Source organism: Diospyros lotus, chromosome 1 (genome assembly GCF_014633365.1).
Source record: "Diospyros lotus cultivar Yz01 chromosome 1, ASM1463336v1, whole genome shotgun sequence".
In the NCBI taxonomy this organism is placed as follows: domain Eukaryota; kingdom Viridiplantae; phylum Streptophyta; class Magnoliopsida; order Ericales; family Ebenaceae; genus Diospyros; species Diospyros lotus.
The window spans coordinates 2,751,396-2,764,390 of NC_068338.1; the positions used below are offsets into that span (position 1 = coordinate 2,751,396).

At 37.8% G+C, this 12,995-nt stretch overlaps 1 protein-coding gene across 3 annotated transcripts in view; it reads right to left on the bottom strand.

Annotated features, from left to right (window-relative positions):
* Positions 1 to 1,693: 1,693 nt before the first annotated feature.
* Positions 1,694 to 12,995, bottom strand: part of LOC127809770 (uncharacterized) — a 53,313-nt gene continuing 42,011 nt past the window's right edge. For all 3 annotated transcript variants that reach the window (XM_052348841.1, XM_052348833.1, XM_052348850.1), the window contains exons 6-7: positions 2,566 to 2,643; positions 1,694 to 2,481 (exon numbers count right to left, since the gene is read on the bottom strand). In XM_052348841.1, coding sequence (XP_052204801.1) covers positions 2,227 to 2,481; positions 2,566 to 2,643 — 333 coding nt within the window. In that variant the 3' untranslated portion in view covers positions 1,694 to 2,226. The remainder of the gene's footprint in view (positions 2,482 to 2,565; positions 2,644 to 12,995) is intronic.

Sequence of the window (12,995 nt, forward strand, 5' to 3'; positions counted from 1 at the left end):
CAAAGACTCATCCGCATGCCAACTGCACCTAGTGCCCCTTATGCACGACCCAATGCCACACCTAGCCAGCCTTCATGCACCCTAGTATGCTCACGCCTCATGCTGCGCCTTACACCATGCCACAAGCCTCTCCTTCACAGGTACCCGCGGATGACCTTTATGGGCATTCGTGTAAGCACTCGATCAAATCTCCAATAACTTTCTGGGTCACCTAACTCACCCCTTGTTGCCACATAGCAATCAAGCTAGTCTCATAAAACTCTCATTCCTCCCAGGACCCTTCCCAAAGAAGGGGGGGCGGGTTCTCACTAAGGCCTTCTATGCATGCCTAACCCCAGGACCAACGAGTGCAGCGAGAAAGTCTCGCACTTCCTGCATCCACGTGTCACGTGCCAACTACATGTCCCAATCACGCCATCCTAGCTGCAAAATCTCTTTATATATCTTTTTGTATCACTCGCATGAGGGGTCCATTTATAAGGTCCACTCATATCACTCATCTGTGCACCTCCTCATAGTACATACTGCATCATACTATATCTTTACTTCTTCATGACATGTACTGATTTAGATATCAAAAGGTCTGCACAAAAGAAATCCCCATGGGCCCCCTAACTGTCTTCTGTCTTGCAGATCCTCCCGCTCTTCTAGTGCTTCGCCCTTTTGCTCCCCTAGCTAACGAGTCGAGCCCCTTGTTGCCAATCTCCTCAAGTGGTTCCTGACCTCTTTCTTCTTGTTAGGGCTCTGTCAAGTTATTATCTAAGGCAAATAAATTTAATTATTGTATTCAGATAATAATAACAATTTACATTAATATTAATATATATATATACAAAAATAGAGGAGGTAGCGATCGACAATGAAGGTGACAATCGAAAATGGAAGCTGCGATGATAAAGGTTGACAATGGAAGTTGCAATAATGAAGGCAAAGGGATGAGAGAGACTAATGTTTAAGGGGGAAAAATTGGAAATAGTTGAGTTATTTTAGGGTAAAATTGTAATTAACTTTGTCAGCAAAATAAGCTCTCAACAATATTTTCAGAAAAGTTTGAGAGTCAACTTTTCTAAAATGCTATTACAGCAGCGTTAAGTTCTATAATATTTAAACTAATTAAATTTTAATAAATATATTATAGTGGTCAAATGGCTAAGCAAAACACCCTCATTCATTCACTCATTCATGTACAATTAATTACTCTACAAACCATCATCACGAACCCTTAATAATAATAATTACATAATTATCTGTCAGATGATGGGTGGCGTTGTGGTGGACGTTTGTACAGCTTTGGGGAATTATTCTCTTATCAGTGATTGATTATTAAAAAAAAAAGGAGTGGGGGGGGGGGGGGGGGGGGGGGGGGAATGAATGACAAAGTCAAGAGTCAATACCAACCAACCAACAATGGCAGCATGAAATGCCGTTTTGGGTTTTTCTTTGGCAGTGCCTCCCTCCACTAATAGTAATAATTAGTCAGCTCTCAGGTCAGGTCAGTAATTGTCGATTGTTTTTGAGTGCTCCTCTTATAATTATTTATGAATTTAAAACCAAATTAATTTAGCTGTTTTAAATCACTAATTTACTTACTTACCCTTTCTAACTAACCTAGAAAGCACAAATTATTATTATTATTCAACTAAACCTCTAAGGGCAGTCTCTGGGAAATTTAACCTAATTTTCACTCATTATTGACAAATCCAAGAATGCCAAATGGTTGCAATAGAATACGACGAATTCATTACAAGGAGAACAAGGAGTTACATCGAGAGGCACCACGGGTAGGATTAATGCAAATATATATATATATATATAATTCCACCTGCACCTGAAGCGACAGGTGAAGAGGCCACCAATATCAACAACAGTGAATTGAGTGCCCATCTCAAAAGTAGGCAATAGAACTGAACATCCTGCTGCGACTAACTAGCTAGAGAAAATGTGGCCAATAGCCAATACCACCATCACACCTTCATAATAGCAGTTTCTAATGCCGCCCGCCCCCCCACCCCCCCACCCCCCTCTTTTAACCCAAAAATCCCTTTTAGCCAACAACCTGCAACTGCCAACCATTTACACAGCTGCACAATTGTGCTCATCTTCTAGTTATAATAACCATTAACGAAATGATATACAACCACTACAACGGTGGTAATCTCTAGGAACAGAGTAAACAGGATAGTTCTGACAAGTTCCCCCACTAAAAGTGCAAAGCCTAAACATATTTTATCTCAGGCGGGCAGAACTTCTCGTCATTCTCCTTGTATCTGGGGCTGGGGCTGGGTCTGGAGCTTGAGAGGAACTAGATCCAAGAGCACTGGAATCAATATTTCTGCAGGTTCTAACCCTCTTTCTCGTAGCAGGTCCAGGAGGAAGCTGGTCCTGAGAGGATCCATTTGGCTCATCATCTTCATCCAAAGCTTCTACTTTGGATACGGAATGCACCCATGGAGTGCCACAAACTGGACAAACCCTTTCAGCCTGCATCTCATAGAGTTAGCAATTTAGTTTAATTTCTGAGATAATTAGCTGATTTCTCATGGCCATGATGGTCTAAAGTGATACCTTCACTCGGGAAAACTTCCTTTTTACACAATACCCGTGCATTCGAACAGTACAACCTTCATTCTCACACAACTCCGCCTGCGAATCACAGTGAGATGTAAAAGATTTTAACAGTGTCAACTAAAAGCTTCCTTGGTGTCTCCAGTGTTCACTTGGTTAGAGATGAAAGACAAGATTACAGTGATTAAACAACATCCTTTATCCTACCATGCGAGGCCGACTTAGAATTAATGTTCGTTTGATCCGACTAGGTTTGCACAGCAGTTGGCTACCTAATGCAACCCTTTGAGCTTGGGACCAACAGTAGATAAGAATCCACGGGCAAGGTTTGTTCTTCCAAAACTAAAACTGCATTTTTTTTTCAATAGATATATCATGAGTCACTAAACTCCGCCAATGGATTCCCATCTACAGTTGAAGCCAAAGCCCAAACAAGTGGGAATTGCATTAGGTCGATGATAGGGATATTCTGATAAGTTCCATATTTTGATTTTAGAGATTATATTTAGATTTAGGTTTTATCTTGTTATCTTTATTTTGATTAGATGATTATAGTTATCATAAGATTCACATAGGATTCATAATCATGTTATATAGCAGGATTAGATTTTCCCTATAAATAGGCACACAATGTATTCAAAAAATTCACACCTTTAATTATTTATTACAATTGTTATTGATTTTCTCCCTCCTTGATTACTCTCTCTCTCTCTCTCTCTCTCTCTCTCTCTCTCAACTTAGCTTCTTCTACATCTTTACTGAGATTTTCTTCTATTCTTACTTTCTTCTCCAATCTTTTTTGTTTTGATTGTTCTGCATCAATTGACAGCCAGCATTAAATTCATCAGATCAAACAATATAATCAACAAATGGAAAATTATCAGGGTGTAAACTTAATATTGCTGAATTGCATTGCCAAGATTAGTGAAAAGAGAGCTAGGGTTGCTATCAACCCTCGGATGAAGTGTTAAATTTGCAAGGGGTTCTCGCATTTTCATGAACAAATGCGAATAAAGAGGTTAGTCCAAGATCATAAATCAAGGATTGGACCATGGAATATTATATGATTTAGACAGGAACATCAATGGAAGTGGTGGACATGATTATTAGGAGAATATTATGTGCCTCGAAGAGACAAGACAGGTTGAAGCAAAGGCTAAAAGTCTTGACAAATAATAAATATAAACTTTGGAATTTATATTTAGAATGGAGTGGGATTATTATGAATAAGACTTTAAGGATGGAGTGGTGGATGTGTAAAGAATAGCAAAAAGGATTATTGCAAATAAAGTTGTTCTAGGGAAAGAAACAATGAATATTGTTAGTGCATATGCACTGCAAGTCAGGTAAAGAAATTAGATAAGGCAAAATTTTTAAAAAAACTTTAGGGTAGATACCAGAAATACCTAGAGGAAAGAAGAATCATTATAGAAGGGGACTTCATTGGTCATGTGGGTAGGGAATGAAATGGATAGAGATGTACATGGAAGTTACAGATTTTTGAAAAAGAAATAATGAGGGTAAAGCTATTTTTTATTTTGCCAGAGCATATGAGCTCATCATAGACAACACTAGGCATAAAAAATGGGATGAATACTTGAAAGAATTAGTTAGGGGAATGGTAAAATCTTCCACTGTACCAACTTCATTGATTTAGGAAAACTTATATACAGAAAACACCTAAAAAATCTCCTACAAACTCTCCTATTTTACAGGAATGGATAACAACCATTAACTAATCTAATTTACAAATTTGGATTGATACGACTTTGATATCCTTAGCTGATTCCAAGATTACTTTCATCCTTTATTCTTCTTTATCTGTTAGTTCAATTTGCTGTGATTTTTTACACACTCTAGACCCTTATCCATCCAGCCTCTTCCTTATCTCTTTCTTCTTCCAACACTCCCCCTCAAGCTGGTGAATATATATCCACCATTTCAGCTTGCCTCTAAGCACTTCAAATCCTTATTTTTCCATAGCTTTGGTCAAGATGTCTGCTTCTTGATCTTCAATAGAAACACAAGTAAGACTTATGTCTCCTCTTTCCATCTCTTCTTTGACAAAATGCCTATCAATTCTGACATGTTTGATCCAATCATACTATATCGGATTGTTTACTATGCTTATAGCTGACTTTTTGTCGCTGTAAAGTAGCTTAGGAGAGGTCATAGGCATAGAAAGATCTTCCATTAATTTTTCTATCCAAATTAGCTCACAAATGCACTGTGCAAATGGCTCTGTATTCAGCCTTTGCACTGCTGCTTCTCCATGTCACTAAATTCTCCCATAGCTTGGTGCAATACCCTGATGTGGATTTGCTACCCTCAATGGATCCAGCCCAATCCGCATCTGCATAACTCATGATTCCTCTTTCTTTGCTCTTCTTGAACATCAACCCCCTCCCGGGTGTTCCTTTGAGATACCTGAGAATATGATAGGCAGCTTCAGGATGTCTTTTGTTTGGAGAGTGCATAAATTGACTGATTATGCTTACCAGATGTGCAATATCTGGCCATGTGCGCGATAGGTAGATTAATTTCCCTGCTAGGCGTTGAAGTCTCCCTCTGTCAACTTGATACTCTTCATTAGTTTCTTCTCTATTCTTCCAATTAGGCTCGAGAGGAGTGCTTGTAGGCTTACACCCGAGCTTGCCTAGGAATGGCAATTGCAACCGAAACCGTAGGGAACCGAATCGAAACCGAACCGGTCAACACGGTTAAAAACCGTTTGACTAGGTAATGGTTTGGTTTGGGAAAAAATCGAACATTGTTTTAATAAGTATGGTTTGGCTATGGTTTTCACTAAATCCAAATCAAAACCCGAACCGAAACCGAACCGAATGTGTAGGTAACCGAACCAAACCAAACTGAATATACATATATATAATAGATATTTATTTATTTAATATATTATATATATACATAATATATATATTGACTAATGCATTTTTTTACAAGTATTTTAACTAATGTATTACAAATATATAAAATATTTAATATTTAATATTTATAAAGTAATTAACAAATAAAAATAAAACCTAATCTTAAATTATTTTATTTTTATTAATCAAATAATTATATCCAAGAAGCTTGAAGTTAATTTGTAACTTTATGCAAGAAGAAGGTAGCTTTATTAGAGCAACTCCAACATTGGACACCAAATCGAGCGCTAATACAGTGTTTTGCACCAAAATTTTCAACACCAAATTGGTGTTGTCTCCATGTGTAACACCAAATTGGTGTAAAAGAGAATCTTTAAAAAATATTCTATAAGTAAATATTTAATAAATATAAATTAATTTATTTAACTTAGCATAATATAAGAATAGAAAGCATTTTATTTTTAAGCCATGGTTTTGTTTTTATTTTAAACTTTTTTTATATTTTCATCATGTATTTTTAATTTAAGTTAATGGAAATGTTATTGCTTTTTATTATATTATTGAGTTTTTGAATTAAGAATATTTTCTTTCTATTAAGTAATTATTAAAATAAAAAACTTTCATATACATAAACAAAAATAGTTTATTTTATATTAACATGATATTTATAAAATATATTCAATATTATACTCATTTTATAGATCTTAATAAAATATTTACATCGGTATATATTTTTTATAACAATTTAATTTATATTTCTATTTATTAATCAAAATATACAAATATAATAAAAGTGATAAAGGATATAAAGGGAATAAGTTGTTTTGAAGTTATACAAAAAGGGGTAAAATTGAAAATAAAATAAAATAAAAATTTGGTGTTGGTGAATAGTATAACACCAAATTTGGCGTTATATACTATTCACTCGACACCAAATTTGGCGATTAAAAATTGTACCCAACACAAAAATAGTGTATTCGTTGGAGAGCTCTTCAGCGCCAAATTGAAGTTGGCGTTGGAAATAGTGTATTCTTTGGAGTTGCTCTTAGAGTTTGTCTTTCTTTGTTGTGGAGTTATCAAAAATTTTTATGAATACTATTTACAAGAGTTTGTCTTTGTTTGTTAATATGGATCAAACTAAAAAAATCATGGTTAAAACTGAAACCGAATGATTTGGTTATGGTTTTTAATTTTTAAAACCAATGGGTAATGGTTTGGTTTTGGTTTTAGTAGTTTAAGTTTGGTTTGGTTATGGATTTGGAAAAAATCGAAACCAAACCAAACTATTGCCAACCCTAAGCTTGCATGTTTCTTTTAGCAAGTCTAGGGTGTATTTTCTATGTGATATGAAGATACTCCTTACTTCTAGCAACTTCCAAGCCTAAGAAATATCTCAATTCTCCCAATTCTTTTACTTCAAATGCCTACCTTAGTTGATGCTTCAATTTCTCAATCTGTTGTGTGTTATCTCCGATGATGATTATATCATCTACATAGACTACTAGGATTGTCCTTCTTCCATCAAATTCTATCTTTGTAAAGAGAGTGTGATCTGTTGGCCCTTGCTTGTAATCCAAGCTAGTTTAGAGTGTCACTAAACCTCTTAAACCATACCCTACGTGATTGCTTAAGGCCATATAAGGACTTTTTGAGCCTGCATACTTTTCCCCTTGTGCCATCTCTTTCAAAACCAGGGGGTATTCGCATGTAAATTTCTTCCTCCAACTCACCATTTAAGAAGGCATTTTGTAATGAATGGAAGAAAAACTCTTTTCTATTCTATTAATCATCCAATTACACGAGCTCTTCTTTTACAGAAGAGATATTTACATAAAAAGGAAAGCAATCAATCTATACAATAGGAAACTATATAATAGGAAAGAAGAACAACTGTACACTTAGGCAAGATTTTCTAAACTGATTTCGGATGGCACATAGGGTAACTGAATTAGGCCAGCTTCCAACTTCTCGATGATGAAATGTCGATCTATCTCAACATGTTTAATCCTGTCATGTTGGACAGGATTATGGACCATACTGATTGCTGATTGGTTATCACACTAAAGCCCAATTGATCCTTGGGCTTGAATCTTCAGGTCTTCGAGGATAATTTTTAGTCACAAAACTTCACATAGGCAAAGGGCCATAGACCTAAATTCCGCTTCTGCACTTGATATTGCTACAACACTTTACTTCTTACTCCTCCATAACACCAAGTTCTTGCCTAGATAAACACAATAACCACTTGTTGACCGCCTATCTGTTATAGACCCAGCATAGTTAGCATCGGAGAAACCCTTGATGTCCAGCTCATTCCCTGCTTTAAATAAAATTCCCTTACCTAAAGTGGCCTTGAGGTAACTTAGAATCTTTGTTACAGCAAGCATATGCTCCTCAATTCGACTGTGCATGAACTGGCTCACAAGGCTAACTGCAAAAGCGATGTTAGGCCTTGTGTGGGAGAGATATATCAACCTTCCAACAAGTCTTTGGTACCTTCCCTTGTCCACCGATTGGCTGCTAGGGTTGTTTTACAACCTACTGTTAGGTTCAATAGGGATTTTAGACTCTTTTCTACCTGTTAACCTTGTTCCTGCCAACAAATCCAGCACATACTTCTTTTGAGAAAGAAAGATCCCAACTTTAGAATAAGCAACTTCAATTCCCATAAAATACTTGAGAACCCCCAAGTATTTGATCTCGAATTCCCTGGTCAGCCTTTCCTTGAGTTTTCCTTGCTCCTCCTTATCATTGCCTGTGATAATCATATTATCTACATATACTAACAGAACTGTCACTTTACCTTCTTTGGAGTGCTTTATGAAGAGAGAGTGTTCTCCCCTACTTTGGTCATACCCGAAAGCTTTCATAGCTTTGGAAAACCGTCCAAACCAAGTCCTAGGAGACTGCTTAAGCCCATTTACAACTTTCTTGAGCTGACATACCTGCGCTTCATTCCCTTCTTGAACCCTGGTAATTCCATATATACGTCCTCCTCCAAATCCCCATGGAGAAATGCATTTTTTACATCTAGCTATTGTAGATTCCATCCAAACTAGGCTGCCAATGAGAGGAGGATGCGTATCGTGGTCAATTTTGGAACTGGAGCAAATGTCTTAAGATAATCGACTCCATAAGATTGTGTGTATCTCTTAGCAAACAGCTTGGCCTTATATCTCTCTAGGGTGCCATCAACCTTGTATTTTACATTGAAAATCCATCTATACCCGACCAGATTGATCCCCTTAGGTCTGGACACAAGATCCTATGTATGGTGCTTTTTTAAGGCACTCATTTCCTGCAACATAGCTTGTTTCCAGTTTTGATCCTTTAATGCCTCATTTACTGACTTAGGAATGATAATTGAATCTAAGGGAACTACGAAACTCTTATGCTTTTGGGAGAGACGATGATAGGAGAGAAAATTGATCAAGGGATATTGTGTACAGCTCCTAACCCCCTTTCTAACTGCAATAGGTAGGTCTAAATCATCAAAAATAGGACCATCAGAAGAGAAAGTATCATACGTGAGATTCATACCTAGACCAAGATCCAAGGGTAGTGTATGCTGAGCGTCTTGGATAAGCTGCATTTGCTTGTAGATGTAAGGAGACCTGTTAAAATTATTAGTATAATTGTATGTATTGTAATTATTATCTGTGTGTGTCTTATTTGTAATTATTTATAATTAGATTAAGCCTCATAGGTTAAGTCCGTAGGTGTTTAAGGCCCATTATACCCATTATAAATAACAAGCTAAGAGAGACTAATCTCTTAAGTTTTTTTTTCATAATTATTTTCTCACATAGTATCAAATCCACCGGTGAGAAAAACCCTAGCCGTCGTTGTGTATCTTTTTCCAGCGACCTTCAAACTCTAGCCATCACCGTCACTGCCCATGCCAGAACACCACTGTCTGGCCACCACTTGCTAACACCGCCACCACCCTAGGGTTCGCCGCCATCAGATCAGCTGACCGTCGAAGACCCGCCACCGATGGACCACCCACGCGCCCTCATGCGCCACCACCACGCGTTGCCTCTACCTCCACACATCGATGCGTGACAGCGCATCTGTTGGTCACTTCTCTCCAACTTCTCCAAATCTGATCTCTGACGACCCCTCAAGTTGTTTCCGATATCAAAGTCCTCGCCATGTCTGATCTCAATGACGCGATTTCGGCTGGTGCTACTCCCACTTCGGCATCTATTGTCCTTACTGTCTCTCAATCATTTACTGTCTCCAATCTTGGGACAACTAATATTACCATTGTAAAGTTGATAGGGTCTGTCAATTCTCTCTCGTGAGCAGCCTCTGTTAAAATGTGGTTCAAAGGGCAAGGCCAAGCAGATCATCTTACCACAAAGGCTGAAAGTGTGCCAGAAGCTAATCGGGCTAGATGGGAACAAGTTGATGCCCAATTATGTAGCCTCCTATGGCAAACTATTGATCCGTCCATCATGTAGCTCTTTCGCCCCTTTGAAACTTGTGTTGATGTGTGAAAGGAAGCTAAAGAGTGTTATACAAATAACATCCAACATTTGTACATTGTGGTCTCTAATATCAAGAATCTCAAGTAGGAGTCATCCATGAAATCTTATCAGGGGCAGGTTCGGGCTCTCATGCAAGAATTTGATGCTTTTCTTCCTCTTACTACGACCCGTATCGAACAGATTGCTCAACGAGAGAAATTTTTTATGGTAATTGCTCTCTTCAACCTAAAACCAAAGTTTGACGCCATCAGGCATCAAATCTTGACCAACTCCGCTAGTCCTACCATGAAGGGCTCTTTTAAATGGCTGTTGAATATGACAAGTGCGCATGGTATGTCCTCTTCTTCTCATATTGTTCCTCCAGTCGAATCTTCACCTCTTGTGTCTCAAACTTCCACCTTAGGAGAAAATAGAAGACGCAATAATAGTCGTCCACGTCCACAATGTACCTTTTGTAAGAAATTGGGACATCTTGAGAACAAATGCTAGAAGAAACATAATCATCCACCTGCTCCACCTACATCATCTACCAATGCAACTCATGTATTTCAGAGCGATCCTAGTCCTGCTCAATCTCCACCAGGTTTGCAATGGGTACCTATGTCTGCAACTAAGTATGATGCCTTCCTCAAGTTCCAGGCCACCTAGCAGTCTCATCCTAGTAATCTCATTGCTTGTGTTGCTCAAGGCTCATCTGTTAGTCCTTGAATTATAAATTCTGGCACCACTGACCATATGTGTGGTAATGAACTTCTTTTCTCCTCACTTACCTATTCAAATACCTTACCTACTGTTACCCTAGTTGATGGTACTAAAACTGCAGTTAAAGGGATCGGCCAAATCACACCCAGCTCGTCTTTTCATTAAATTATGTTTTATATGTTCCTGATAGTCCTTTTAATTTGATTTCAATTAGCCCACTCACCAAAACCCTTAACTGTTCTTTTTATTTTTACTCCTACCTCTGTTTGTGTTCAGGACTAGGGTACGGGGCAGACGATTGGCATCGGGCATGAGTCACAGGGTCATTATCATCTTGTTGTGCCTAGTTCGTCGGTAGCTTGCACTAGTGCCATTTCCCTAAATCTTCTCCACTATCGTCTCGGTCATTCCAACCTCTCCAAACTGAAGAAATTAGTTCCTAGTTTTTCATCATTGTCCATGTTTAATTGTGAGTCGTGTCAGCGTGGTAAACACGCTCGTAATTCTTTTTCTCGTCGGGTCAATAATAAGGTTAAGCCTCCTTTTTCCCTTGTGCACTCTGATGTATGGGGGCCCAGTCGCGTCAATTCTACTCTTGGTTTTTCATATTTCATTACCTTCATTGATGACTTTTCTCATTGCACCTGGTTGTTTCTTATGAAGAGTCGGTCTGAGTTGTTTTCTATCTTTCAGACATTTAATGCTGAAATAAAAACATAGTTTGGAATTTCTATACGTGTCTTACATAGTGATAATGCCCCTGAGTATTTTTCTTCTCAATTTACTACCTTTATGACTGCTAATGGCATCCTACATCAATCCTCTTGTCTACACACCTCAACAAAATGGTGTTATTGAGCGTAAAAATCGCCATCTTATTGAGACAACACGAACGCTCCTTTTACATGCCAATCTTCCCCACCAAATTTTGGGGAGATGTTCTAACTGCATGTTATCTAATAAATCACATGCCATCTTCAGCGTTACCGGACCAAATTCATCATTCCCTTTTGTTCCCTACACAATCGCGCTAAAGGGTGCAATGAAGGCACTAGGGTTTGTAGGTTGTGGCGGCTCTGACACCATGTAATGAATGGAAGAAAAACTCTTTTCTATTCTCTTAATCATCCAATTACACGAGCTCTTCTTTTATAGAAGAGATATTTACATAAAAAGGAAAGTAATCAATCTATACAATAGGAAACTATACAATAGGAAAGAAGAGCAACTGTACACTTAGGAAAGTATCCTAAGACCAGTTTAGGCAAGATTTCCTAAATTGATTTTAGGAAACCCATGTCACCTTGAAATCTCCAAATGCTAACACATTCTTTATGTCTAATTGATGTAGTCTCCAGTTTAACTTCACTGCCAATGATAATAATACCCGAATAGAGTTAAATTTAGCCATTAGTGCAAATGTTTCCTCATAGTCAAGGCCTTGACTTTGAGTAAAGACTTGAACTACAAGTCTTGCCTTGTACCTTTCAATACTTCCATCTAGTTTGTACTTCACTGTGAACACCCACTTATTGCCTACTATATTCTTCCCATATGAAAGTCTCACTATCTCCCAACTATCATTTTTTTCAAGGGCTTGCATCTCTTCCATGATTACTACCTTCCACTTCTCCTCTTGTAGTGCATGATAGATATCACTAGGAATAGCCACATCATCAATATTGACTGTGAAGGATTTGAACTAAGGAGATAATTTTGAGTATCCTAGGAAATTTGAAATAAGGTGTTTAGTGCAAGATCTTACCCCTTTCCTTAAAGCAATTGGGATATCAAGATCATACTCTTTCTTCCCTCCTTTGTCTTCTTCTCTATTAGTATTAGGAGCCTCAACATCTCTTGTAGTTGTTCTTTCTAGACTTATCCTTGGTTCAGATAATATGGTTGGCTGAGGATCACGAGGTCTTCTTGAGTAAACCATCAATGGTGGTTTACTTTGAACCTTATCATCCTCCTGAAGTTGGTTTTCCTTATTCTCTCCCCCTTGATGGTTTTGGACAAGAGAAATAGGTGCTTAACAACATTCAGGTATAGGTTGGGATGGTTCAACATTAGGAATAGGTAAGGAAGTGGAACAATCTAGAGTAGGCATCATTGGGTCCCAATGGTGTTCTGTTTTAGTGATGTTCTCTTGTTGAGAATGATTCTGAAAGAATGGTTGATTCTCAATAAAAGAGACATCACAAGAAATAATGAATTTTCGGGTAATAGGATTGTAGCATCTATACCCCTGCTAAGTAAGAGAGTAACCCACAAAAATGCACTTGAGTGCTTTAGGATCTAGCTTGGATTAAGTGGGTTGGTTGTTGTGTACAAAAACAGTACATCCAAA